The 23,665-nt window shown below is 44.8% G+C and overlaps 2 protein-coding genes across 3 annotated transcripts in view; one reads left to right on the top strand and one right to left on the bottom strand.

Moving 5' to 3' along the window:
- Cryz (crystallin zeta) overlaps positions 1-10,055 on the bottom strand; it is a 28,280-nt gene extending 18,225 nt beyond the window's left edge. The window contains exons 1-4 of one of the 2 annotated variants that reach the window (XM_029538097.1): positions 9,948-10,032; positions 3,588-3,620; positions 2,599-2,722; positions 1,043-1,195 (exon numbers count right to left, since the gene is read on the bottom strand). In XM_029538097.1, the coding sequence (XP_029393957.1) occupies positions 1,043-1,195; positions 2,599-2,709 (264 nt within the window). In that variant the 5' untranslated portion in view covers positions 2,710-2,722; positions 3,588-3,620; positions 9,948-10,032. Of the gene's footprint in view, positions 1-1,042; positions 1,196-2,598; positions 2,723-3,587; positions 3,621-9,947 lie in introns of both variants that reach the window. The other variant, XM_021196631.2, reaches the window with a different exon arrangement.
- A 104-nt stretch (positions 10,056-10,159) lies between these two features.
- Positions 10,160-23,425, top strand: Tyw3 (tRNA-yW synthesizing protein 3 homolog). The gene is made up of 6 exons (XM_021197073.2): positions 10,160-10,385; positions 12,667-12,747; positions 13,529-13,627; positions 16,136-16,207; positions 18,628-18,761; positions 22,962-23,425. The coding sequence occupies exons 1-6, from the start codon at positions 10,212-10,214 to the stop codon at positions 23,173-23,175; spliced, it is 774 nt and encodes a 257-aa protein (XP_021052732.1). The 5' UTR covers positions 10,160-10,211; the 3' UTR covers positions 23,176-23,425.
- The last annotated feature ends 240 nt before the right edge of the window (positions 23,426-23,665 follow it).

Raw genomic sequence — 23,665 nt, 5'->3', positions numbered from 1 at the left:
GAAGGGAACAGCTAGATGCACAGGGTTATTAAGCACTCAAGAGTCACTACTGTAACATACAAACTGGATTTTGATGTTATTTCATTGCAAACAGTACCAGGTCTTAGCTGAATACTCTAAGCTAGAGACATTGGATATGGGAAAGGAAATAGAGGTTGCCTGTGGCCGTGGCCGTGGCTGTGGGTTACTGTGAAAGAAGAACGGATATGGAAAGCAGAGGTCTGATGGGGTTGAAGGCTTGAGGCAACAGGATTGGGAGAGCATCCAAAAGCAAGCATGCAAACAAAGGGCGACCAGAGGAAGGAAGGCAGGACAAACGGTGTGGCAGAAACCAAAGTGAATGTTGGATTTTGGTTTTGGTTTTGTTTAAGAAAATGTTAAGTGACTAAGAGTGTCAAATGCGTTGTGAAGTTAACACAGATAATAACACAAAAGGGTCCATTCACTCTGGGAGTCCAGAGACCATCAGTGGCATTGACAAAGACGATCTAGGGATGCTAGGGACAGAAGCCAGGGTGCTAAGACAGGGAAGCAAAAAGCTACAGGAATCCACCCACTTCCCGCACAGGCAAGTTAGGTTTCTCTGATTCAGCCCAAATACGGTGCCAGGGTTGTACAGGTTGAGAAATTATGAGGAAAGAAGGTTGTTATAAATATGCTACAAAGGCACTACCCACACCCGGCATGGCTTCTGGAAGAACAGTAAGAACAGCCATGACCAAAGTCCTAATCTTGACTCCAAAACTGCAGTGTCTTGGCATATGCACACGTTTTATCAAAAGAGTTAACCTTCCCTTTATTTTGTGAAAGGAAATTAAAACACTCTGACTGTACAGGACAAAAGCTGTCCATCTGCCATCTCCCGGTTTGTTTCTGTCACTCACACATTTCTATTAGACCAAATGGACCACAGCTTTCTTTTTGACTAGGAATTCCCCAAGTACCAGAAAATGTGCAATGAGTACCTCTCAAAGCCTTTAAAGATCATTTAATTTCAGAAGAAGCTACTAAGTCAAAATAGAAATAATTAAGAATGGAATACCTTGAAAGCAGACACATTGTCTCCAACAGATTCTATGACCCCAGCCACATCAGAGCCCGGAGTGTAGGGTAAGGCAGGTTTTCGACTGTAGGTCCCAGAGCGAATGTATGTCTCTACTGGGTTGACACCGCAGGCATGGACTTTGATTAGGACCTATAATGACAATACTCGTCAGTCTGTACAGAGCACTGAGGCATTGCCTTACAATACTGCTGTGTGAAAACTGATGAAGTTGGAAAAACCGAGACAATAAAGCAAGACCAAGCCAGCCCCTCCTCTAGCAAGCCTGTGTTCTAAGTCTGCATGCAGCAGGAAGTAAGGTAGAGATGCTATTCAGGGTGTGGACAAAGAGCAACACTCCTTCACTGCTGGTGGGATTGCAACTGGTACAATCACTCTGGAAATCAGTCTAGAGGTTCCTCAGAAAATTGGAAAGAGTCCTAGCTATACCACTCCTGGGCATATACTCAAAAGATGCTCCACTTTTTTGAAGTTTTTAAAGTTTTTAAGTTTTACATAGACTTTGAATTTTTAAAGTGTTTGAAATTTTAAGGACTGTAGGACTTTTTAAGTTTGCAAAATAGTTCATAATGTGATGCTGACATTAATTTGTGATCTTGGGGATGAACAAGAAAGGTTGTGGCTTAACAGTGATGTGTTTGATTGTCAAGCTCATCACAGGTGAATTATGCTGGCTAATTCTGTGTCAATATGACACAAGCTATAGTCATCTGAGAGAAAGGGACCTCAATTGAGAAAATGCGCAAACAAGATAGGACTATAGGCAGGCCTTAATTAGTGATTGATGTGTAAGGCTCACTGTGGGCTGTGCCATCCCTAGACTGGTGGTCCTGGGTGCTGTAAGAAAGCAGGCCGAGCAAGAGTGAGGAGGAAGCCGGTAAGCAGAATTCCTCCATGATCTTTGCATCAGCTCTGTCTTCAGGTTCCTGTTCCATTTGAGTTCCTGCTCATTAGGGAGATATGTACAAAGATGGAATGAGAGTCTCTTGGGGAAACTGGGAAAACTTAAGATTATTAAAAATCTCTGAGAGGGTGATAAGAAATGAACCTGTAAAGATGATCTATGAATAAAATTTTAAAAAGTCACATTAGGCCTTCAAAGGATATTAGACTAAGGGATATAGAATGTGCCTTAATAAGTGTATACAACTTGAGTCCAAAAGATATTGATAAAAGTCACTAGAGACAATTAAATTCCACAGCTGAATTCCCTTAAGTATAATCTGACAAAGCATTAGTGCAGAGGGGAAATTACTTTCCCACCATGTGATAAATAAAAACCAGGGAGGTTTGTGAGAGAGGAGCTTACTCAGAATTCCCATGACACCAGTAAGATAAGTTATTATGCTACAGAGCTGATTTTCTACATCAGAAACTTTGTAGCCAGAAGTTATTCCTTTTCAAGTGTCTAGTCACTAAGTATCGTCTGCCTTACTTCTTCAGGGTTCACACAGACAGGAGAACACTACCCTGTTTCAGTATCGGTAGCTCACTGTGCACCTGCTCTGGTCAGCCATGACAATGATTGTATCTACCTGATGGCTCTGTGGAACAGGCACGACCACATCTGACTGGAGCTTCAGCACTTCCGGTCCACCAAATTCAAACACTCGAATAGCCCTCATCAACTTCTGTCCAGTTGCCATGGCGACCTAGAGGCTAAGATGAATTAACACAGTATCATATTGTATCTAGGCTATCACTGTTCTTTCTCTCCCCCCCAAGAGGAAGCAGATCAAATAATTTTTCAAACAACAATTTAAGCCAGGAGCTTCCCACTGATCTCACTTCATTCATGAGGACCTTTCATCTTAAAAACGTGTCAGCTACAAAGCAAACTACTCCACAGGACTTCCTGTGAGGATTCACTGCCTTCAACGAGGGAGTCAAACATGCAAATAAAAACATCTGGACCAACACAGGACACCACATCTGCTGTTTTCTCTGGTATTCGCTTGGGTTGCAGTGCCTTAGAAATTTTATGAACTAATATTAGATTTAGGGATCTTTAGTCAGATTATGAAGTGTTGCAAACAGAACAGAGAAACAAGGAATAAACGCATTTATGCCTAGCTTTAACAAGTTAATCTCTTAATAACCTAAAGCACTATAGATATAATTGAAGCCTATTACACACATCCTCCAGAGCACCTCCGGGCATCACTTTCAAAAACCGATTAGTACCATAAATCCAATGCTAGTGATTGGTGAGGGTGTTTATATGCATTTAAGAGCGATGTGTGCAATTATTTTTGTATATTTGCTAACTTTATTTAGGTTGAATTGGACTGAATTATGGCATTTCCTTTTTCCTCTTAGCACTAAATGTTTTAAATTTATCAGGTTATAGAAACAGACTTACTGCAGTTTTTTTTAAATCACATTTGTTTATATGTGCATGCATGTGTGAAAGGAGGTGTGGGCACAAGTCAAGGCACAGGTGTAGAGGCAAAGAACAACCAGGAGTTATGTGGGTCCCAGGGACCAAACGGAGATGGCTAGGTTTGGTGACAAGTGCCTTTACCTGCTGAACTGTCTCACAGCCCCTCCATAGCTCCTTGTAACAAAAGGAGAAAGAAAATGGAAAGTTAAAAGTTAGTGCACCCATTTATACATAACAATGACCCAGCTAACTTTTCTGTCATCCTATTATAAGGAAGATAAAAAGTAGTTAAAAATAAATGCTAAGAAAAGCAAAGCTAATTAGCAAATGAAATTATATAACTGGAAACATCATACTGATAGATGTGATGAACTGGTTTTAGCTGTATGTCCATAATGTTAACTATGGCCTATCATAATTTCTTTAAATAAATCAAATCAAATAGATTCTGCTGCTACCTAGGAGGTGTTTGAGGCACAAAACTCAAAACCTGAGGAAAAAAAACAGTTTCCTATCCAGTCCAGAAAACAAGTCAGGCAAAACAAGAATGCCCGCCCCCCCATCCTTATGTGGTCTCAACAACAAACCAAAGCACAACTCCCCAGGGTCTGGCTCAGGCGAGGTTGTCAGGCTTACAGAACATGGGTGAGGCGTTACTTACAGGGGTGAAGATGACTCCAAACCAGCCACACCGCTGGAAAGGCTCACCCAGTATGGACAAGAACTTCCCCATGGCCGGAGAGATGGAAACCCTCCAGGTAACCCTCTACCTTCTAAATCCCCGAAGCACCGCTGGACCTAAGAGGCCAAGTGCAGGGTTGCCCATCGTCGGGCCATGGCTGGAATGTAAGGGCTGTGGCTGTACAGGAGTGGCTGGAATACCAAGTAAAGGTGCAAGGACCCCATCCTTCTGTGAGGGGACATTAGCAGTCAACAATCGTGACCTGGAGGGTCTGAGGGTCCATTGTAAGTAAGTAGTCATGGCTTTCTGCTGCAAGCCACAGCTCAGACAATAGCACTTTTCAATAGTAAATCACTGTGCTAAATGTAAAGGCTACTATGAACTGTACACATACACACACACACACACACACACACACACACACACGAGATATTTAACTCTTCTTTTTCATTTTGTTCTTCTTTGTTTTGTTTCATTGCTATACTGTAGCTAAGCATCTAGCCCCTAAGAATGCTAAGCATCTACACCCGGAATCTACATCCTGACTGTGGACTTTTTTGAGACAGGGTCTGGCTATGTGGATCTAGTTGGTCTTGAACACGATACGTAGCCGACTCACAAACACGCAGCCTCTGCATCTTGATGTTGTGAATACAGACATATGCTACCTCACTCTGTTTGTTCCATTTTCCATTTCTATTTACTGCCTCTTTATCTATTTCCTATATGTATCTGTCTTTCCAGCAGACATTGTTATTAGCCTCAAAAGATTATTGTAATAACAAAATCAATACTGTTCTAAAGCAGGGTCTGTATCTTGTTGCCAACTCATTTATTTTCCTACATTCTGGGGGGCAGAAGAAGAGGAGGGGGGGAATGAGACTTCACTCTGTCCTGGGTCTAGGAGATCCGCCCCTCACCCCCAACACACACACACACACACACACACACACACACACACACACACACACTTTATCCTGATACTGCAGAGAGGCAGCCTGGTCCCTGCAGCACCAACCACCTTTGCTTCTCTTAATCTCATTCCCCACTGAGCCTTTGCATTCTGATGGCTCCAGCCTGCACTCATTGCCTCTGAACTCAATCACAGAATCATCCTCTGCTTCATAACACTCTCACTGTATCAAAGGGAATCTGCAGGGGCCAGCCCCAGCATTCTGGGGTTCAGAGCTGAGGTGGAACACGGAGTTGAATGAAGGCCAAAAGATTGATGCTCTCTGGCCTTGTAACTCTCTTTAACTGTACTGAGGGCTGATGGCTTCTGGAAAGTTCACGCTCTCTTGCTTATTCTGTGGCTGAAAACCACTGGATTCTGCCAGGAGCCGTCTAAAGAAGCTAAAACCTAGCAGGTATCTTCCTGAGATGGTTCCATCATAGACTGTAAAGCTATGACAGATTCACTCCTTCAGGCAAGGCCAAGATTACATCTGAGGAAAGATTCCTGCTGTTAGTATGCTTTTCCAGTTATTATTAAACATATATAGCAATCACTAGGTACTAGCCTATCCTTTGAGCAGATCTCTGCAGATCAAGGAAGATGTGCTGTCTTATAGTGATGCTAAATAGACAAGGAGATGATGCCTTAGTTCTTAATGATGATTCTATAAGAATTCCTAGTATTATACTAGTAATTACTAAGACCTTTTATAATAGGACTGCCATTAAGTCCTTTCTGATATCAAAACTGCAATGAGAACTCTGCCAGCTTCAATTTAATTGCCTCTGAGATAGAGAGCAGGCATTTACGACTTAGAACACATTCCAAGAGGTTGTAAAACAATCAACCAAAGATCATAAAAGAGAACTAATGATTCATTATATTTGCAGGACATAAGATAACTTGTTGACTGGGTTTTTCTATACAAAACTTCAATGATAACTTAGTTGGGTGTTTAACTCTCCATAAACCTAGGACAGATAATGAATGTTTAGCCAAATAATTACTCTTAATGGATATGCATGCAAACATTCTCTATTGTATACTTCTTGTTCAATTTATGATTTGAATTTATGTTTGAACTTCTAGGGAACTTTTTTGAAAAAACAAGGATGCTTGGATAAACCATGTGGTCTATTCTAGAAAAGGTACAAAAGACTAAGAAAGGTTATATTGTATCGAGAGCGAGGCCATTGTTATATCAGAGCAGAAGGAGAGAGCAAGATTAGGAAAAGAATTTTTTTAGAGAAAACTTTTTTGGAAAAGGTTTTAGAGAGCAAGAGAAGAAGTTTTTAGAGAGAATTTAGAAATACAACCTAAAAATCACTTTTCAAAGTGTCCCCTTTTCTTCAGGTGACTTCAACTACCAAGCTGGGAGTTAGAGCAGCAGTTCCTGCAGAGACAGAGCAAAGGCTACTTTACAGAATCCCCTGCTGTTTTACTGTGAGGTGCTGAAGGCCTCAGAATAACTGAGGCAGGTCAGCTACCATAGGAATGTGACTTAGACTTAAGACAGATAAACTTTTTATTATAATAAAGGCAACCCTAAACATCTTGCAAGACTAAGTCTTGCCCCCATCGAAGCTCTGCCACCTCAGCTCTACCTTCAAGAGAGAACCAGCATGTGCAGCTGAGCGGCCCCCAGCAGGCTCCTTTCTCTCTTTAACTCTCTGTGCTTAAATAAGCACTGTGAAAATGTTCTGTGCTTAAGTAAGTGCTAGGAAACCTAACTCTGTTGCTGTTCTGTACTTAGATAAATGCTTTAAAAATTAACTCTTTTTAATGTCGTGCTTTAACAAGCACTGCGAACTTAGCCCTCTAACTCAGTTCCTGGTGGATTAACACATGCTCTTCAGCAGCAGGAATTAAGTGAAAGGATTTATTGCTGGTGCTCCTCTCTGGAGAGTCAGCTGGGAGCCCCTGGCTGGCCAGGTAAGAGGCTCAGAGCTCCTTAACCCTTTTTGAACCAGAGAGAAGTCCCTTACACAAACAACACGCACACCGGAAAAGGTGTGTGTTGCACCACCTTTCTTTATTGCTGTCAGACTTTTTATACTTTTAGACAAAAAGTTCTCTAAGAAAGAATTACCTCATAGATAAAATGTTACATAAAAGGGGAGTTGCAGAAAGATATCAGTAACAAGCTCAATGCAGTGTTTCACAAGCTCATAAGTGTTTCATTAACAATGCAGTGTTTCACACTGTAAGCTCATTATAAGTTCAAAGTTTTTACATGCCCTTGCCTATCATAGTGCACACCTGTGGCTTCATCCTTGGACCTGAATATTTTTCCTTGAACACAAATTTGTCCCGAGCCTATTTTCTCTTTTTAGTGTAATTTTGAAAGCTCACTGTATCTCTTATTATGCAGCCTTTGCTTACTACTATAAGGAGTGGGCACTTTCTATTCCTGATTTTAACTTTATTATATCTTTCTAGCACAACAACTAAAACCATCTTAAAACTTTCTTACCAAAATGATTTGAATCAAATCAAGAATTCTACGAAATCATTAATTCGTCTAAACAGCATTAATTCATGAAAGTTCATCTTTAGGTTGATCTATACGAAATCTGCTCAATAGAGTGGGTGATGTCCAGGAACCCTTAGATTATATATGACAGGAAAGGCATATCAGCTACAGGAAGCAATCCAGAGATGAAGTCTCTCGAGATCTTGCCTCTCAGAGCTCACCCATCATATGCTCCAGGAAGGCACCTTTCCTCGATGGCTCCTGACAAGAACCACAAGAATAAAATAGGATAATATACTAATAGCAATTATGAACTTAAGCCTTTATAATACCCAGCTTTTCCTAAAAAAGCACAGTTTTTAAATCTCCATTCATTTAATTATCTTTACAAAAGACAAAAATGAAAAGTTGCTATGCAGAACTAAAAAGCCAACCTTCCGTTATGAATGAGAAGACCTTTACCTTTATTAGAAGAGGTTCAGAGACCCTGGCAGGTCACAGAGGTCACAGCAGGGCTAGAACCCAAGTTCAGTGACTTAAATGTTGGCTGATTTTGTTTTTCTTAACTTAGAATCTTCCAACTTCACTTTTGGAAATGTTGGCATAGATTGTCCTTCATGCCTCTGAAATGAATTCTGGAACGTATGAGCAATTGGGTATGAAATGTCACCAAGCTATAGGCCAGGGCATATGTTATCTAATAAAGGCATCTACTTGAGTATTCTTCAAATGCCTACAAATTGGGAAATACAGTAGAAACATAAAAGACATGGTTCTACAGGGAAAGCTAATCTACCCTCATGGAATAGGTTGTCTAGCATAGGCTGCCTGTGGAGGTTGCCTGCAGCAGAGTCAGCTTTATTGTTACTCATGGCCTCACACTGGACAAGGAGGAGCGTTCTGCCACTTTGGAGCATCTCACACTGTAGTCCAGGCTAACCCAGAACTTAGTTCATAGACCAGGTTGGTCTGGAGGTCTGGATAACTCCCCTGCCTCAACTTTCCTAGTACATCATGCCTGGTTTCTTTGGTTTGTTAACAATGCTATGGTTTAAACGGGCTTTTCTATCTATCAAATACATATGTTGTGAAATTTGTTTATAGTAACATGTTTTATCTTTATTTTACTTTTTATTTCTAGGACAAACAGAATTAAAAATTCCTCCTCTAGACTCTGTTTGAACTCATTCATAGGTTTAAATGAAAGTTAAAGGGGTAGGGAATATGTTAGAAGTATATCTTAACATAGAGTTAGTGGGTCAGCTCTCAACCTCAAAAGGAAAGACATATTACTAATGAAGTGCAGAGGGTCAAGGTTAGGGCTGGCGGCAAGGAACATTTGCTGAGGGGGGCTTCCTTTGGATTTCCAGCACCAACATGGTAGCTCAGGCTCGAAACCTATTCTAACTCCAGTCCCAGGAGATCCAATACCCTCTTCTGTCCTCTGAGTGCACCAGGTATACACATGGTGTGGCCATGCAGGCAAAACACCTTTACATATAAAATAGATTTGTTTTTTTTTTTTAAAAAAGAGCAAAATAAAATAAAATTAATTTCTAGAGATAGTTTTAAATGAAGGCTTAAAAGGAGGCCCCATAGTTATAAAATGTACTGTCACTGTTCCAGAATGGCTCATGGAAGCATGTGGCTTACTATTAACTTGGAAAAAACGAATAAATGATGAAAATTACAGTATCCAGTCCAAGTCTTCTGGCTATACGTTGTCACCGTCTTGCTCTCACAGAGATCACTCTGCACCCCTGCAGCATCTCATGGACAGGGCAGGCCCTGCTCCAGTGTGAGAGAATGCTGCTACATGCTGCATTCCCTCCCCCTCCGGCAGAAGCCAGCAGGGAGTTATGGTGGCTTCAGGGGCTCGAGGTGGACACGAAGTCCACACAGTGGCCTCTGCACTTTCAATCATTAACAGGTCTTTTCTGGTCGCAAGACCGAGGCAGGGACTCTGGGAACTGTAAATGCGCAAGATGTAGTCAACAATGTATTAGGTTTTTCTAACTCTGTCCCCCTCTGTGTCCCTCTGTCTCTGACTCTCTCTAGGTCTCTCTTCTTTCTTTTGAAGACTACTGTGGGTGGTTGCCACTGTGTCTACAAACAGGAACAACACCCACTGCATACACACTGGAGGCCAGAACACAGTGCTCCTCTACCTGCACCTGGGGAGTTGTGAACCCGGAGTTGGGGCGCGAGTGCCTTGGTGGCGGCAGAAATCCCCAGGCTGCAGCAGGCAGCTATCCCAGGCTGAACCACCGGCCGCCTGCTGTGCAGTTCTCCAGTGCAGATCTCCTGGAGCCTAGAACTTGAAAGAAAGCGGGGGGAAAAGCCTTCCAGCAGACAAGACTAGGAGCTTGCTTGCGGTCCTGGGTGACTTACCCTCCTCTAGAGTAGGAATCAAAACCTCCTATGCTCCAGAAGGTCTGTAGGAAAAGAGGTGGACTGGCTTTCCCTAACTTCGCAAGGCTCCGCCTCTCGGGTTACGCCTCTACCGTCCGGCGACGCACGCCTCTCTCCTGGTTACGCCAATGGGGAACTTTGGTCCTCTCCGGCCACCGTGGCGGCGGTGTGGCTACGTCCATGGAGAAGAAGGCGCCTTCCAGGGCACAGAGAGCCGACTCCAGCTCGCTCGCTCGCCCGCTCATGGACCGCAGCGCGGAGTTCGGCCGGTGGAAGGCGCAGAGTCTGAGCAAGGCGGACCTTAGCCGCAAGGGCAGTGTGGACGAGGACGCGGTGGAGGTGGTGGGGCTCCTGAACTCGCGCGAAGAGTTCTTCACCACCAGCTCGTGCGCGGGGCGCATCCTCCTTCTGGACGGGGTGAGGCCGGGGCGGCGGAGGCCGTGCAGTGCTAGTGAGTCCTCCGGGCGGCGGTGGGACTAGCTTAGCGGCGAGCGCTGGGGAATCGGGTTTACCGAGCGCCGGAGGAGCTCGAGTCTCCAGTCCCTTCGGTCGGTCGCGCTCACCCGGTCACTGTCGCTGCGACTTGCGCGTCCTAGGTTACGGGGTCTCTGCCCCCTGGTGGCCGGCGTCGCTATTGCAGCCCTGGAAGCTTGCATGCTCTCATCCTCTTCCTGTCCCACGAACAGAGGGTGACTAGACAACCCCGGCTGCATAGGATTTTGAGTGAGCGAAATAGGATAATTTATTTCCAACATTTCTCATCGTGCCTGGCCCACATTGCTGGTTCATCAGGTACTCAAGTCCCAGGTTAGCGAGATCTGTTCATGTTTGTATTGCATCCACCACTCCAGTTATGTTCATGGACACTCTTGCTCACAAACTAGCTGCCCGAACCTTTTCTACAGCTGTCCTGCTTGGGTTTTTTCAGACGAGTCTCCGAAACACTATTGTCTCTTCTCCAGGCCATATTACACAGCACATTCATATACATATATATATGCATACATGTATATATGTGTGTGTATAATATATTTATAAATGTATAAATATATATGTACATGCTATATATAAAATATCTATGATGAATATAATATAATTATGATTATATGTAATATAATAAATAGAATAATATGATATATATTTTATATATTTGCCTTGTTAAGCAGAATTTTTCTTGGCTAAATATCTATGTAGAAACTTTGTGACACATTTCTTACTTTGGAAAATTCAAATTTATATTGTTCTGTAACCTGCAGTCCTTTCCTCATTTTAACCAAAATTGAACTCTTTTCTTCAGTTACTTGTCTTTGTCTTGTCCATGTTCTTCATTTAGGAGTGGCAGTACTGAGAACTGAACTTAGCGTCTCGATCAAGCTCAGCAAACACTCTACCACTGAGTCACACTTCCTCCCTACCTTTTTTTTTTTTTTTTAACTTTCTAAAACAGGATCTTTCGAAGTTGTCTAGACTGATCTTGAACACATTTAATAGACCAAGAACTCCTGGAACCTGTGACGCTCCTGACTCAGCTTCTGGAGTAGCTGTCCTATAATGCTTCCCCTAAATTCACATATCTGAGTCTCCAAGCTCCACTGTTCTGCCAGACGCAGAAAGAGGTGCAGACAAGCACAGTGTCCACTTAGCAGTGGCTGTTCATTCTGAACTGTCTTAGGACTCTTTCTGAACCTCTTTTAGTTTATGTATCTTAGACTTTGTGGCTATTTATTTTTACTCTGCCTTATTAGAAAAGAAGGAAAGTGAGAGAAAAAAATCAGGATAAGGAAAACATAGGTAAGCCAGAGATGTTCCAAGTCATGGTGTGAGTTTGTGTACATTTGCTAAGCGTAAACCACTCATTTGGCTTGGAGGTTATTTATAACAGCCAGCCCAAAGCCGAATACATGTTACTAAAGCCTCACTATGAAAACCCGTCATTCAGGGCCCATGCTTCCCAGACCAGCTCCCAGAGGAGCCTCCAGAGCTTTGTGTGTGTGGTTATTTTAGAGATTCGGTGGCCTTCATGTGTGTGGTTTCTTGCTCTCCCTTTGCAGTATCTCAGGGAAGGGTCTGTATATACCTATTAGAATTTGCAAAGAATCAGTGTTTAAGTCTGTGTTGGAATGACAGCCTCTTCAGAGCTTTGACACATTGCTCCCCGCTGCTTTGCATATACAGTCTACTTTAGGAATCTCAAATGCATTTCCATAGTGATGAGGAAAGTGTCCAAAGGTGTGCCTGTCACAGGTGTCAGCAAATGGTAGGCCTTCCATAGGGTTAGCCACGCTGTTCTGCAGGAGGTGCCTTCTCCCCTTTTCATTTTTTATGGTGAAATGCTGCCAACGTTTAAGTCCCTCATCATCCTTTTCTTCCAACAAAAGCATGGCCAGAGAGGCTTGTGACCTGGGGTAGGTGTGCTCGCCTAGCATTCATACGGTCTTGGGTTTCATCCCCAGCATCACAGCACAGACACAGGAGCAAACAAAAGCACACCCGTGTTTCTGAAGACAGCTGAGCACTTTTACCATTCGAGCCCTACGTTATTTGAATTGATTTTTCTCCTAGGTTATCTTAACCCAAAATATATTGAATTATTTTTCAGTCATCTTTTTGAGTACTAACTTAAGAATGCCCACCGTGTTCTACAATGCAAATCTACTTATCCTGTTAAGTTTTACAGTTGAGTTCTCTGTCATTTTAGAGCGCAAAAGGCTCTGGAGTTCAGAAGCAGCACTGCTGCTGGCTGCTGGTCACACACAAACCTTGTGCGAAAGACGATGTGGTAAGTTTTTAAATTAAAAAGTCAACTTTAGAAATCCACAGTTTAAATAAAGACAAGAACATTCCCTTGTGTGACTGTGATGGCTAGAGATTAGGAAGCCTGGAAAGCTTTTGTAACATCTGCCCCTGGGGTTGTAGGAGGTGACGGTGTGGAAGTGTCCGTGTGCCTGCTGCTCAGCAGAGGGGCCTCTTCAACAGCAGAGAGGTTAGGGTGGGCACTTGGCTCACTGGGTCCAAGTCTTTCATTCAGCTCTGTTATTTAATAACTCTGCAACCTGGTAAAAAACATAAAAGGAGAATGGACTTCACTCTGCCGTGCCAGCTTTAGTATTGGAAATAAGTGTGTATCATTTACCAGGATCCCTTCTGGACACGCTCACGGCTGTGCCCAGTGTGTCACCTCTGAGCCTGCAGTGTTAGGTGAGCACAGGGAAGGTTGTATCAGGCAGAGACCGTTCCCTCCAGGACCTTGTAGACATCCAGCCCCATCCTCTGCAGAAAAGATGAAAGGAGAGAATGGGACACAAAGAGTCGTGACTGGTTCAGGCATTCTCGTGTACAAGGGGGAGGACTCCATCCCCTTCATAGGCTCCACAGGAAACTTTAAGTAAAATAAGCAGAGAATAATGTTTGTAATGAAAATGAAGGCAGAGGACATAGATATCTTAGACAGAGTGGGTAGTGAGTGCAAGAATGTCTAAGAAGCAGGAGGTGGGTGGGAGAACGGGTTGACAGGACAGGGAGGGGCAGCCGCGCTTCATGCTGACCCTTGGTTCCCTCAGATGGCAGCTCTGAAGGGCACGACCAGCGAAGCTGTTTTGAAGTTTGAACCTTTTATCCTCCATGTGCAATGCCGGACACTACAGGATGCACAAACCCTGGTAAGACATTTAGCTTGCTCTTGAATTTAGATGTCTGTCAGTAGAAGTAATTTTAAGCCTTAAGCCACCTTTTAAAATTATTTAATGTTGATTGATTCAGCTAATGTTTTGACTTAATTGTTCTCATATGTTTGGTTGGTCTAGCTATTTATGTCAAGTGTTAGGAGCAGGGACCCCCCGTCATCTCTGGGAAAGTAAAATGAGTCCCCACACATGGCCCGCGGTCTCCCTCAGCACCCTTCATGTGATTTCACAGTGCTGTGTCTGGTTTTCTGGCTGAGTTCTAGAAGAGAGCTCAGGGACTGCATGTCTGAGGTCTCCCTGCTCGTCCTGCACGTTTTACTCGCTTACATGCAGAGTGACCTCATTGCAACTGTAATTTAGTAAGAACATGTACCACAGAGCATGGGGTAGAGCTGTGTGCAGGCACTCGCTCACAAGCTGCTCTGAACAACTCTCTGAAGCTAAGACAGAAAAGGAAGAAGCAGAGTTAGGCCTACACCTGGGGAAGGAAGATTCCTAGCAGATTAGAATGTCCCCTGTTTCAGAATCGAGAAAGGACTGGTGTATTCACAGAGCAGAGGAAGCAGGGCATAGAGGGAGGGAGGATGAGGAGAGAGAAAGATGGAGGGAGGCCTTTAGGCCAAAAGAAGAGGTCTGGTTGCCTTAGCTACAGAGGCTTGGTGCACTGTACTTTGAGAGCCTGGTTCTGCCACAGTATATTAGGGCTCAGCTGTAGTGTCCTGGAGTGTGGTGGCATGGCCTGAGAGGACACCAAAGAACATGAGAGTGTGACAGAGTCATGTTCTAGCTTCTGCATTTGCAGAGTGATGAGGTCATTCAGGAATTGGAAGCCTGAGGGAGGGGTGGGGAAGAGATCACAGCAGTGCCATGGTGTCACAGTGTCACAGCGCCACAGTGTCAGTGCCCTAGCACCATAGAGAAGTGTCCAGGCTTCAGACATGCACTTTATTCTGGATGCCTGTCTGTCACGGATACCACTCTCTTTGCCTTACAGACAACCGCTCTCCCCCGCCTCTCTCATGTCCTTCCTCTGTGAATGCACAGCAGTAGCATCTCTTATAACTTAGGTCCCTGCCTTGACAACCTCATTCACCATTACAACATAAAGGCCCTTTCTGCAAATGTTGTCACTGGAGTTAGCACATCATTGATGCCTTGGAAACCACTTCAGTTCTAACACCAAAATGAGGTTAGTGTTTGTGTAAAAGGCTGCTCTGGAGTGTAGACTGGCCTGAAGATGCACACTGGAGAGATGTCGGCACGCACCATTTAAAGCCATGTGCCAGGAAAGAGTCACTGTGGAGAGAGTGAGAGGAAGCAGAAACACTTAGACACGCTTTCAAAGTGTTGGTTGAGACACAGTGCTCCGCAACCTGGGATCTACCTTATTCTCTTCTCTCTCCAGAGCATACACCAGTGCTGCTTAAGCTTTACTGTCCACATCTCAATACTGTCCTAGTTAGGGTTTCATTGCTGTAAGGAGACACCATGACCAAAGCAACTCTTGTAAAGAAAATGTCTAAGCAGGGCTGGCTTACAGCTTCAGAGATCAGATTCATTATCCTGGTGAGAAGCATGGCAACATTCGGATAGATGTAGCACTGGAGAGGGATCTGAGAGCTCTACATCTTGATTCTTCTGCAGACAGCCAGGAGGAAACTGTTCTGTACTGGGTGGAGCCCGAGTATAGGAGACCTCAAAGCCCACCCCCACAGTGACACACTTCCTCCAACAAGGCCACACTTCCTAGTAGTGCCACTCCCTGTGGACCAAGCATTCAAAAAACAGGCTCAGGGAGCCACACCTATTCAAGCCACCACATAGACCCAGGTCCAGTTCCCAGTGCTAATCCCAGTAGAGCCCAGATGTGCTCTCCTGGGCCAAAGTTGTGGTGGAAGTCTCACATGCTGACTGCATGTTAGAGCTCACTACAGTAGAGCACAGTTGTGCCCTGCCTGTGAGCACACTCAGTGTTGCCCAGCATGTCAGGTACCAGAGAAGAGTAGAAAGGGCCTGTGGTGTCTCCCCAGAGTTTGTTTTTATTCCAGGGGAGGGAGACGAGCTGTCAGAAGACAAGACAGTTTCTCACTGGGGTAAGTACTGTTTACAGCATGGCCAGGGCACTGTGCTAGAGATAATGGGAAGGAGCTCCAAGCCCATCTCTCATGGCTATGGATTTCTTCAGGAGTGGAAAGGATGCTAAGGGAGCGTTCTCCTTACTTAGAGAAAGTTCTTCATTTGTTTGAAGGTTGTTTCCGTAGTGTAGTTTGGTCATCAGCCTTAGTGTGCCGTCATTGGCCAGAGCCTGTTTTACCCTCTGTTTCCAAGGCTGCTCTTGGGGTGTGTGTAACAGGTGTGGTGATGGCTTTGAAGCGCAGTCCACACCACCCAGCACATCAGTAGGTTTGCAGTTATCTGTTTTTGCCACTGATGGGACACAGCTTGTTGGCACACCAGAACCTAGGGTGCTGTGTTTTCTTACAGCACTCAGTGGCAATTGATTCTGGCTTCAGGAACTCGGGCATCACCGTGGGAAAGCGAGGGAAGATCATGCTGGTAAGGTGCCATTGGCAGGAACAGTTCTGTAACCCCTGTCTTTTCTACCTGAGCCCCAGTTCCCAAATAAAGACTCTGAGAAATATTCATGAGTAAATGCCTAGGCCATATGTTTGGGCTTGTTCCTGCTAGCCCACAATTCATTTATCCTGTTTAAGCTAGTCTAAGTTCTGTCATGTGACTGGTTACTGCTCCTCAGCTTCCTATGTCTAACTTTCTAGAGTCCAGGTAGTGTCTTTCCGCCTGACTATCTCCCAGCATTCGTCTGAGTCCAGATGTCCCACCCTCTAGCCCTGCATCAGCTCACTGGCCATCAGCTTTTTGTTGACAGGTGATGCTTCCACACAGTACAGAGACTCTCTCGACACAGTCTGAGTCTGACATGAACCGGATTGCTGGGAGTCTGTTAGCGCTCCTGCCCGTTCCCTCCTTCTCAGAATTCCTTACTGTTGACCCTGGGAAAGGTGGACAGGCCCCTCCCTGGATAGGAAATCCAGACTTTGGCTTCATATCTGAGTCCCTGCTTTAAACCACACTCTCTGCTTACTTTGAACCTGTTCCTTGCTCTACTGGCCTCATCCTGAGACATCCGGGGTGATGGCATAAATATGGTTGTGCCGTGTAGAGAGATTCATAGGCATCAAGTCTTTCATGTCAATAACCTCTGTCCACAGCTGTGCTTCATAAACATGTGTGAGCTCTGTAATGCTTGCATCTGTTGTCTCCTCAGAGCTCATGCAGATCATTACCCTTGAGCCAAGTCCAGCCTGTGGGGAGCAGTTCACTCTGCCCTCTGATGAATGATTGCTATCATATTGATGGGTATCACTGCATCACAACTGAGTAGTAACATACTGCATGCTCTGCAAAAATCAAGGAAATTTCCCTTCACAGAAAATGTTTGCCAGCCCTTGATCTAGATAACCATCTGGTTATCTCTGGTGTTAGCTGATCTTGCTGTCTTTGACTGAGGCTTGTCCCTCCTGCAATCCTGTTCGTCAGTACTCCTGGGAGACCAGATCTCTCCAGGAGGGATTTGGGTATGGAGAGCTATGGCACAGAGTCAGCTCCAGGGTGCAGATGGAAACCAGAAGGATCCTGTCCTCAGCTGTTCCTTGGTTCCTGAGTACTGATGGCTCTGGGAAGGTCCCTCTTGGGCCAGGAATTTGAGCATAAGTGGTCTTACCTGTGCTTGCAGGCAGGTGTGTCAGCACTCCTGGGAGACTAGCTCTCTCCTGGCAGTATTTGGGTATGGAGAGCTGTGGCACAGGATCAGCTCTGGGTACAGACGGAAACCGGAAGCAGCATCTGTCATGTTATTAGCATGTTTCATTTGTGAGTGTGTGCACACATACAAGGATTCATGTGCTTCTTCTGTCTTAACACCCATGCTACACTGTGATTCTGTGCAGTTGTTTATTTCTAAACTTGAACTTTTAGAGGCAGGAACCAGACTGTGCTCCTCTGGTTTATCTCAGCTACTGGGAAGATAGAAAAGATCCATTACATGAGTTTCTCTTCTTCAATGCAAGTGGGTTTGTTTGTTTTGTTTTGTTTGCTTCTGTGCTTACCCTGTACCCAGCTTTGGGATGCACAGGGATGTGCTGACTGTTTCCACAGTAGTTGCTGAGGTCACAGCCTCATAACCCTGAGGAGGCAGCCATGCAGGGATGTGCTGACTGCTTCTACAACAGTTGCTGAGGTCACAGCGTCATAGCCCTCAGGAGGCAGCCATGCAGGGATGTGCTGACTGCTTCTATAACAGTTGCTGAGGTCACAGCGTCATAGCCCTGAGGAGGCAGCCATGCAGGGATGTGCTGACTGCTTCTATAACAGTTGCTGAGGTCACAGCATCAGAGCCCTGAGGAGGCAACCATGCAGGGATGTGCTGAGTGTTTCCACAACAGTTGCTGAGACCACAGCCTCATAGCCCTGAGGAGGCAGCCATACAGGGATGCACTGACTGTTTCCACAGCAGTTGCTGAGGTCACAGCCTTATAGCCCTGAGGAGGCAGACATGCTGCATGACAGAGGCAGCAGGGCTTCCTGATTGCTGTCCTCAGCTCAGGCAGATGCTCAAAGACACTCTCATTTTTCCTTGAGGCCTCAGTTGATGTGTCATCTATTTCTGTTCTTTAAATCATGTGCTAAAGCTTTCTAAGCCATAGTGAGATTGAAACTATACAAAGTTATTAAATTCTTTGATACCATCTCCTTCTCTGAAGAAGGATGTATAGACTGTCCTTGCAGAAGTCTGCCTCATCTCCTTTGGTTGGTTTGAGTTTGGTAAATTGCGTGAAGGCAAGGCAAGGGTCTGTATGCTGTAACGGAAGTTAACTGTTCTAACCAAGCCCTGACTGGGACTTGTCTCTCAACTTCAGAGGCTCTGTTCTTCACGTCTAAACTCCTAACTATCCCAGGCTGTCCGGAGTACACATGGATTGGAAGTCCCATTAACCCACAAGGGAAAGCTGATGGTGACGGAGGAATATATTGAGTTCCTGTTAACCATAGCAAATCAGAAAATGGAGGAGAACAAGAGAAGAATTGGGAGGTACAGTTAATTGTTTATTCCCATGTTACTCATATCTGCCTACATCATACTTGGAATAGGGAAGCATGTACTTATAGTCCAGACTGCTTATGTAATCGTGCCTGTCCTGTGGAGGAAACAAAGTGGCTGAGGTCTTCAGTGGAACTAGAGCCCACTGACATGGGCGCTCCATGATTGCAGAAGGAGGCTTTGCAAAAGTCAGATAGAGGTGCCCACCAGGGACACTGCTAAAGAGAGAGTCTGACAGCGGTGGGGGCGGCTTGAGGGGAGTTGTGCACACTGCTTCCTCCTTTTACTCTGACAGCATCTTAGACCCCAAGCTAGTCAACAACCAGCTGTTGTCATGGAGAAAATCTGGAATTGCCTCCCTGGTTAACTGGGAAGGAGACTAGATTCCAGTTCACATCTTTCTACTGTGGCTCTCCAGTTGGACCTGCTGGCAAATGGATGAACATATGGTGCCCTCTCAACGGAGTGTTTCTATAGATGCTGCCTGCTTTCTGTGTGCAAGCAGTGCCACCCAAGTCCCCTAGGCAGACTGTGTGTGTGTGCATGACTGTATATGTGTGCACATCTGTGTGCATGTATGTATATATGTGAGTGCATGTGTGTATGCATGTGTGTGTCTGTGTGTGGTAAGTGTGTGAGTGGGTATGCATGTGTGTATATGTGTGAGTGCATGTGTGTATGCATGCATGTGTGTGCACATCTGTGTGTATGACTATGTGTATGCATATGTATATATATGTATGTGCATGTGTATATGCATGCATGTGTGTGCGCATAAGTGTGTGTCTGTGGTAAGTGTATGAGTGGGTATGCATGTGTGCATGACTGGGTGTCTGTGGTAAGTGTGTTAGTGTGTATATGTGTGAGTGCACGTGTGTGCATGACTGGGTGTCTATGGTGTATAAGTGGATATGCACGTATGTATATGTGTGAGTGCATGTGTGTGCATAACTGGGTATGTGTGGTGAGTGTGTGAGTGGGTTTGCATGTGTGTTGCATGAGTGTGTACATACATGCGTGTGTGAGTGAGCCAAAGCACACTGTTGTAGAGGTCAGATGACAACTTTGTGAATTACATGATTTTGAAGATGAAGCTTACACCATCAGGCCTGTGTGACGACTTCTTTTGCCTACTGGGCCATCTCACTGTGGCTCACCAGTATAAGTTGTAAATTTCCAAGTTACAGAGCAATGGGCATTTTTGTGTACCTTCCCTTGTTCTTTCTCCCCACACTTTTAGAAATCTCATATTACATCACTGCCTAAGTATCTGTCATTTTTCTTTCCATCTACATTGCCTCTCTATTCAAGACCTGTACAGCAGCCCCTCAGGCTGGTCTCAGAGCAGGATGTAGACAGGATATCTGTTTTTCTATCTTCATGTTAGTTGATCTTTGCATTGATGTCAGAGTCATGTCCTTATACTGGAGAAGAGCCATCTAACTACCTAGAGATGTCCAACTGCAGCTAAGACGAAGGTACCAGTGACAGCAGTGGGACCTATTCTCCACAACAGCCTGGGTTCAACCCTGTCCCATCAAATCACTCAGCCCTGGTCTGTCAAGTCACCCTTGTATTTTGATTGTGTCATCAGTAACTTGGGGGAAATGCCACCTCAAAGGAGAGTTGCCCGTACCATTAAATAGCATGTACTTCGGGGTAGGCCTCAGTGCCTGCTGTGGACTCAGAACAGGGAGCCCTTCCTCCTTGGTCACTCACAACTCTGAAGCCTAGAATACCTAGAGTTATTGAAGCCTCCCCTAGGGAGCTGTGTGACCTGTACCAGACTAGGGTGGGGTCAGGGGACACCTGATTCCTTACCACAGTGGTCATCTCAGCATGCAGCCTGCAGATCCTGTTTTAGGAGAATTGATGATGAATCCTGCCACAAAGCATGGACAATCTAACCAAAGCAAAGCCTTCCGGCAGCGGGCACCTCAGACACGAACTGCACATGGACGCCCACCACCACAGAGCTTATTGTCTGCCAGGTAGACTGGGCTATGGGAGTAAGGGGTGCAATACCACAGGAAGCAGCAGTTNACGCCCACCACCACAGAGCTTATTGTCTGCCAGGTAGACTGGGCTATGGGAGTAAGGGGTGCAATACCACAGGAAGCAGCAGTTCAGTTTCTCCTGTTTTCTGCCCTGAATTTCAACAAGTTTATAAATATACCACAAGATCAACTCACTCTACACCTGGCAAAGTTAATTGAGCCACGCTCACCAACCATAAAATCAAATTATAAGTTAAATCCATTGACTCAAAAATGTGTTTTGAGATGATAGTTTGCATGCTGCTATCAAGAGAGCAGGCTCATCATATAAAATCAGGGAAAAATTAAAGAAGGGCAAAAGTGTCTTAAGATCCTGATTACAAGAATACGTGTGGATTCAGAGTGTGCGAGCAAATTAGGGCTCCTCAGGGAGCAGCCAGATGCAGGCACAGAACTCCTGATCCTAGGAGAGAGAGGGCCGTCAGCCACAGGCGGGTACGGGGAGGGGCCTATCTCTCAAAGTACTGGCAAACCTCAGCCCAACAAGTAACAGTTGATCAACCAGAAGCTTAGCAGCGTGACAGTTAAAGTTGAGTTAAAGTACTTAAAAATATCTGTGTATGGATGTGTTATTTATGTGCATTTGTGTGCATAGGTATGATGTATGTGTGTATGGCATATACACATGTGATAGGTATGCATACATATGTGTGAGTGTAAAGTATGTTTGGTCACATGTGGCATATATGTGAGACTGGTGTATGTGTATATGGTGTATGTGCACATGTGTACAAGCTTATGTATGTGTATGATATATGTGATACCTGCAGATGAGTGCAGATATGTGTATGTTAGTGTGTTGTGTGTGGGGGAGTGTGGGGGAGGGTAGGCGTGTGTGGTACCTGTGTGCAAGTGTACATACGTATAAAGTCCTGTGTCCTGCCCTGTCACTCTTTGCCTTATCCCCTTGAGACAGGGCTCCTCACTCAGCCTGGTGCTAGTGTGGTGTCAGGAAGTCCCAGCAGGCAGCCCTCCGGGCTCTGCAGCTCCCAGACCACTCATGACCCTTTTACGTGGGTACCAGGATCTGAAGTCCAGTCCTCATTCTGATGAGCAAGCGCTGTTACCACCGAGCTGTCTCCTCATGCCCTAAAATATTTTTAGTAGAGAAAAGGTCTTGTTCATGTTCATGCTTGTGAAAAGTAGTTCCCACGCCTGTTTCTCTGTGGGAAGGGACTTAACCAGCAGAACAACTGAGAGCCTGCAGTGTCTGTCCAGGGAGCCTGACCTGCTTTGTAAAGAGCCAGTATGGAGACTGGAAGAGACAGGGACTGACAGACACTGTCAGATATTTCATACATAACAACTTCCAGGTGGAAAACTCCAAGTTTTAGGTCTGCCTCTGACTACGAGAGGAAGGGTTTCGGTGTCTGTTAGCAGAAGGTTAGGACCTGGATCCCACAAAGCCATGTGGCCCTGAGTAGAAAGAAATTAACCATGTTCTTCTTTTCATCAACTATGTAATAAAATATTAAATAAAACAGAATAAAGGGCTGAATATATTAGCATATAATATTGTTAAGAATAAAGAAATCAGAAAGGCAAAGTAATTGAATCTGTTTCCAGCGGTTGAATTTTTTGTTTTTTATCTTTTTTTACTGTGGTAAAATATATGTAACAGAAATTTACCTTTGTAACCAATGGCGTTGCGTGCATTCACATGATTAGTAACCATCACCATCCACCTTCAGAACGTTCATCCTCTTGAACAGAAACTACATCCTCTGAGCACCAGCCACTCTCGGAACACCCCATTCCCTGTGTGAGTGAACCAGACCCTAGCAAATGAGATCGCGCGGTCTGCCCGTTGTGTAGCTGCTGCCTCTGTACTCTGTTGTGAAGTGGTGGGCGGGGCTGACCAGAGGAAGGTAAGCAGCAGGCAGGGATGGAACACGGGGCTCAGCTAGACATGGCGTCTGCATGGCTGGCTTCCCCCGTTAGTGCTGCTCTTTTAAAGAGTTGGAAACACAGTTTTACAGCGATGAAAGCAAAGGAAGATGCAGTCAGTGGTTGACTTTATAAGGTTAAAACACAACATTGTCACGCTTCGAAACAGAGGACCAGTTCGAGATTTGTTTCAGTCATTCATTTTCAAAGTACTCATATATTTAACCATGTATTTAATTCTTTACAGGTTTTATAACTGCCTACAACATGCTGTCAAACAAGAAACCATTTCAAACTCACTTTCCAAGATCAAAGAGAAAAATAACCCACTTTGTACTCGTAAGAATAGACGGAGCCAAGGAAAAGCGCAGGGCCCATCTTCCACTGAAGACAACGGGAGGGAGCTGGAAGGTGGCGATGGCCTGGAAATCAGTGCTACACTCTTCCTGGGAGACGACTGAGACCTGGCACAGTATCGTCTCTGGTACACAGTGTAGCTGCACAGTATCATCTCTGGTACACAGTATAGCTGCACAGTATCGTCTCTGGTACACGGCATAAGGCTGCTCTTTACAAGAGTATCAAGGTTTGCTGAGGGCATCAACCCTACAGGAGGCAAGTTAATTTCTCTGTTTTAGAGAAACTTAAGTGTAAATGGCTTTTCAAAGTAGATTTGTGTATGTTTGCTCTCTGAAGACTGCTTTTTTAAGCACATTAGGAGTCACAAATAAACTTAAAGCTTCTTGTGTCTGTTTATATCAAATAGGAAAAGCAAGATTACTTCTTTTCTGAGGTGGCCTTGGCATCATGAGCATTTGAGTTGGAACCATGGGAACAACCTCACTCAACCCTGAGCCTTTATAAGGGGAATGTCAGAATTTGCATTTCTTGCCCTGGACAAGAGTTTCCTCTCGCTTTGACCTTGTGGATAAAAGTAACTGACGTACATGT

The sequence above is a fragment of the Mus pahari genome, chromosome 4 (assembly GCF_900095145.1).
Source record: "Mus pahari chromosome 4, PAHARI_EIJ_v1.1, whole genome shotgun sequence".
Classification (NCBI taxonomy): Eukaryota; Metazoa; Chordata; class Mammalia; order Rodentia; family Muridae; genus Mus; species Mus pahari.
The sequence above is the reverse complement of the archived record's forward strand: the minus strand, read 5'-3'. Positions and strand labels throughout refer to the sequence as shown.

Excerpts from the sequence above, each read along its gene's own strand:
- Tyw3 (XM_021197073.2), top strand. The coding sequence starts at position 10,212 with ATGGACCGCAGCGCGGAGTTCGGCCGGTGGAAGGCGCAGAGTCTGAGC. Across the intron at positions 10,386-12,666 it reads GCATCCTCCTTCTGGACGGG|AGCGCAAAAGGCTCTGGAGT; the intron begins GTGAGGCCGGGG and ends CTGTCATTTTAG. Across the intron at positions 16,208-18,627 it reads AGCGAGGGAAGATCATGCTG|GCTGTCCGGAGTACACATGG; the intron begins GTAAGGTGCCAT and ends TAACTATCCCAG.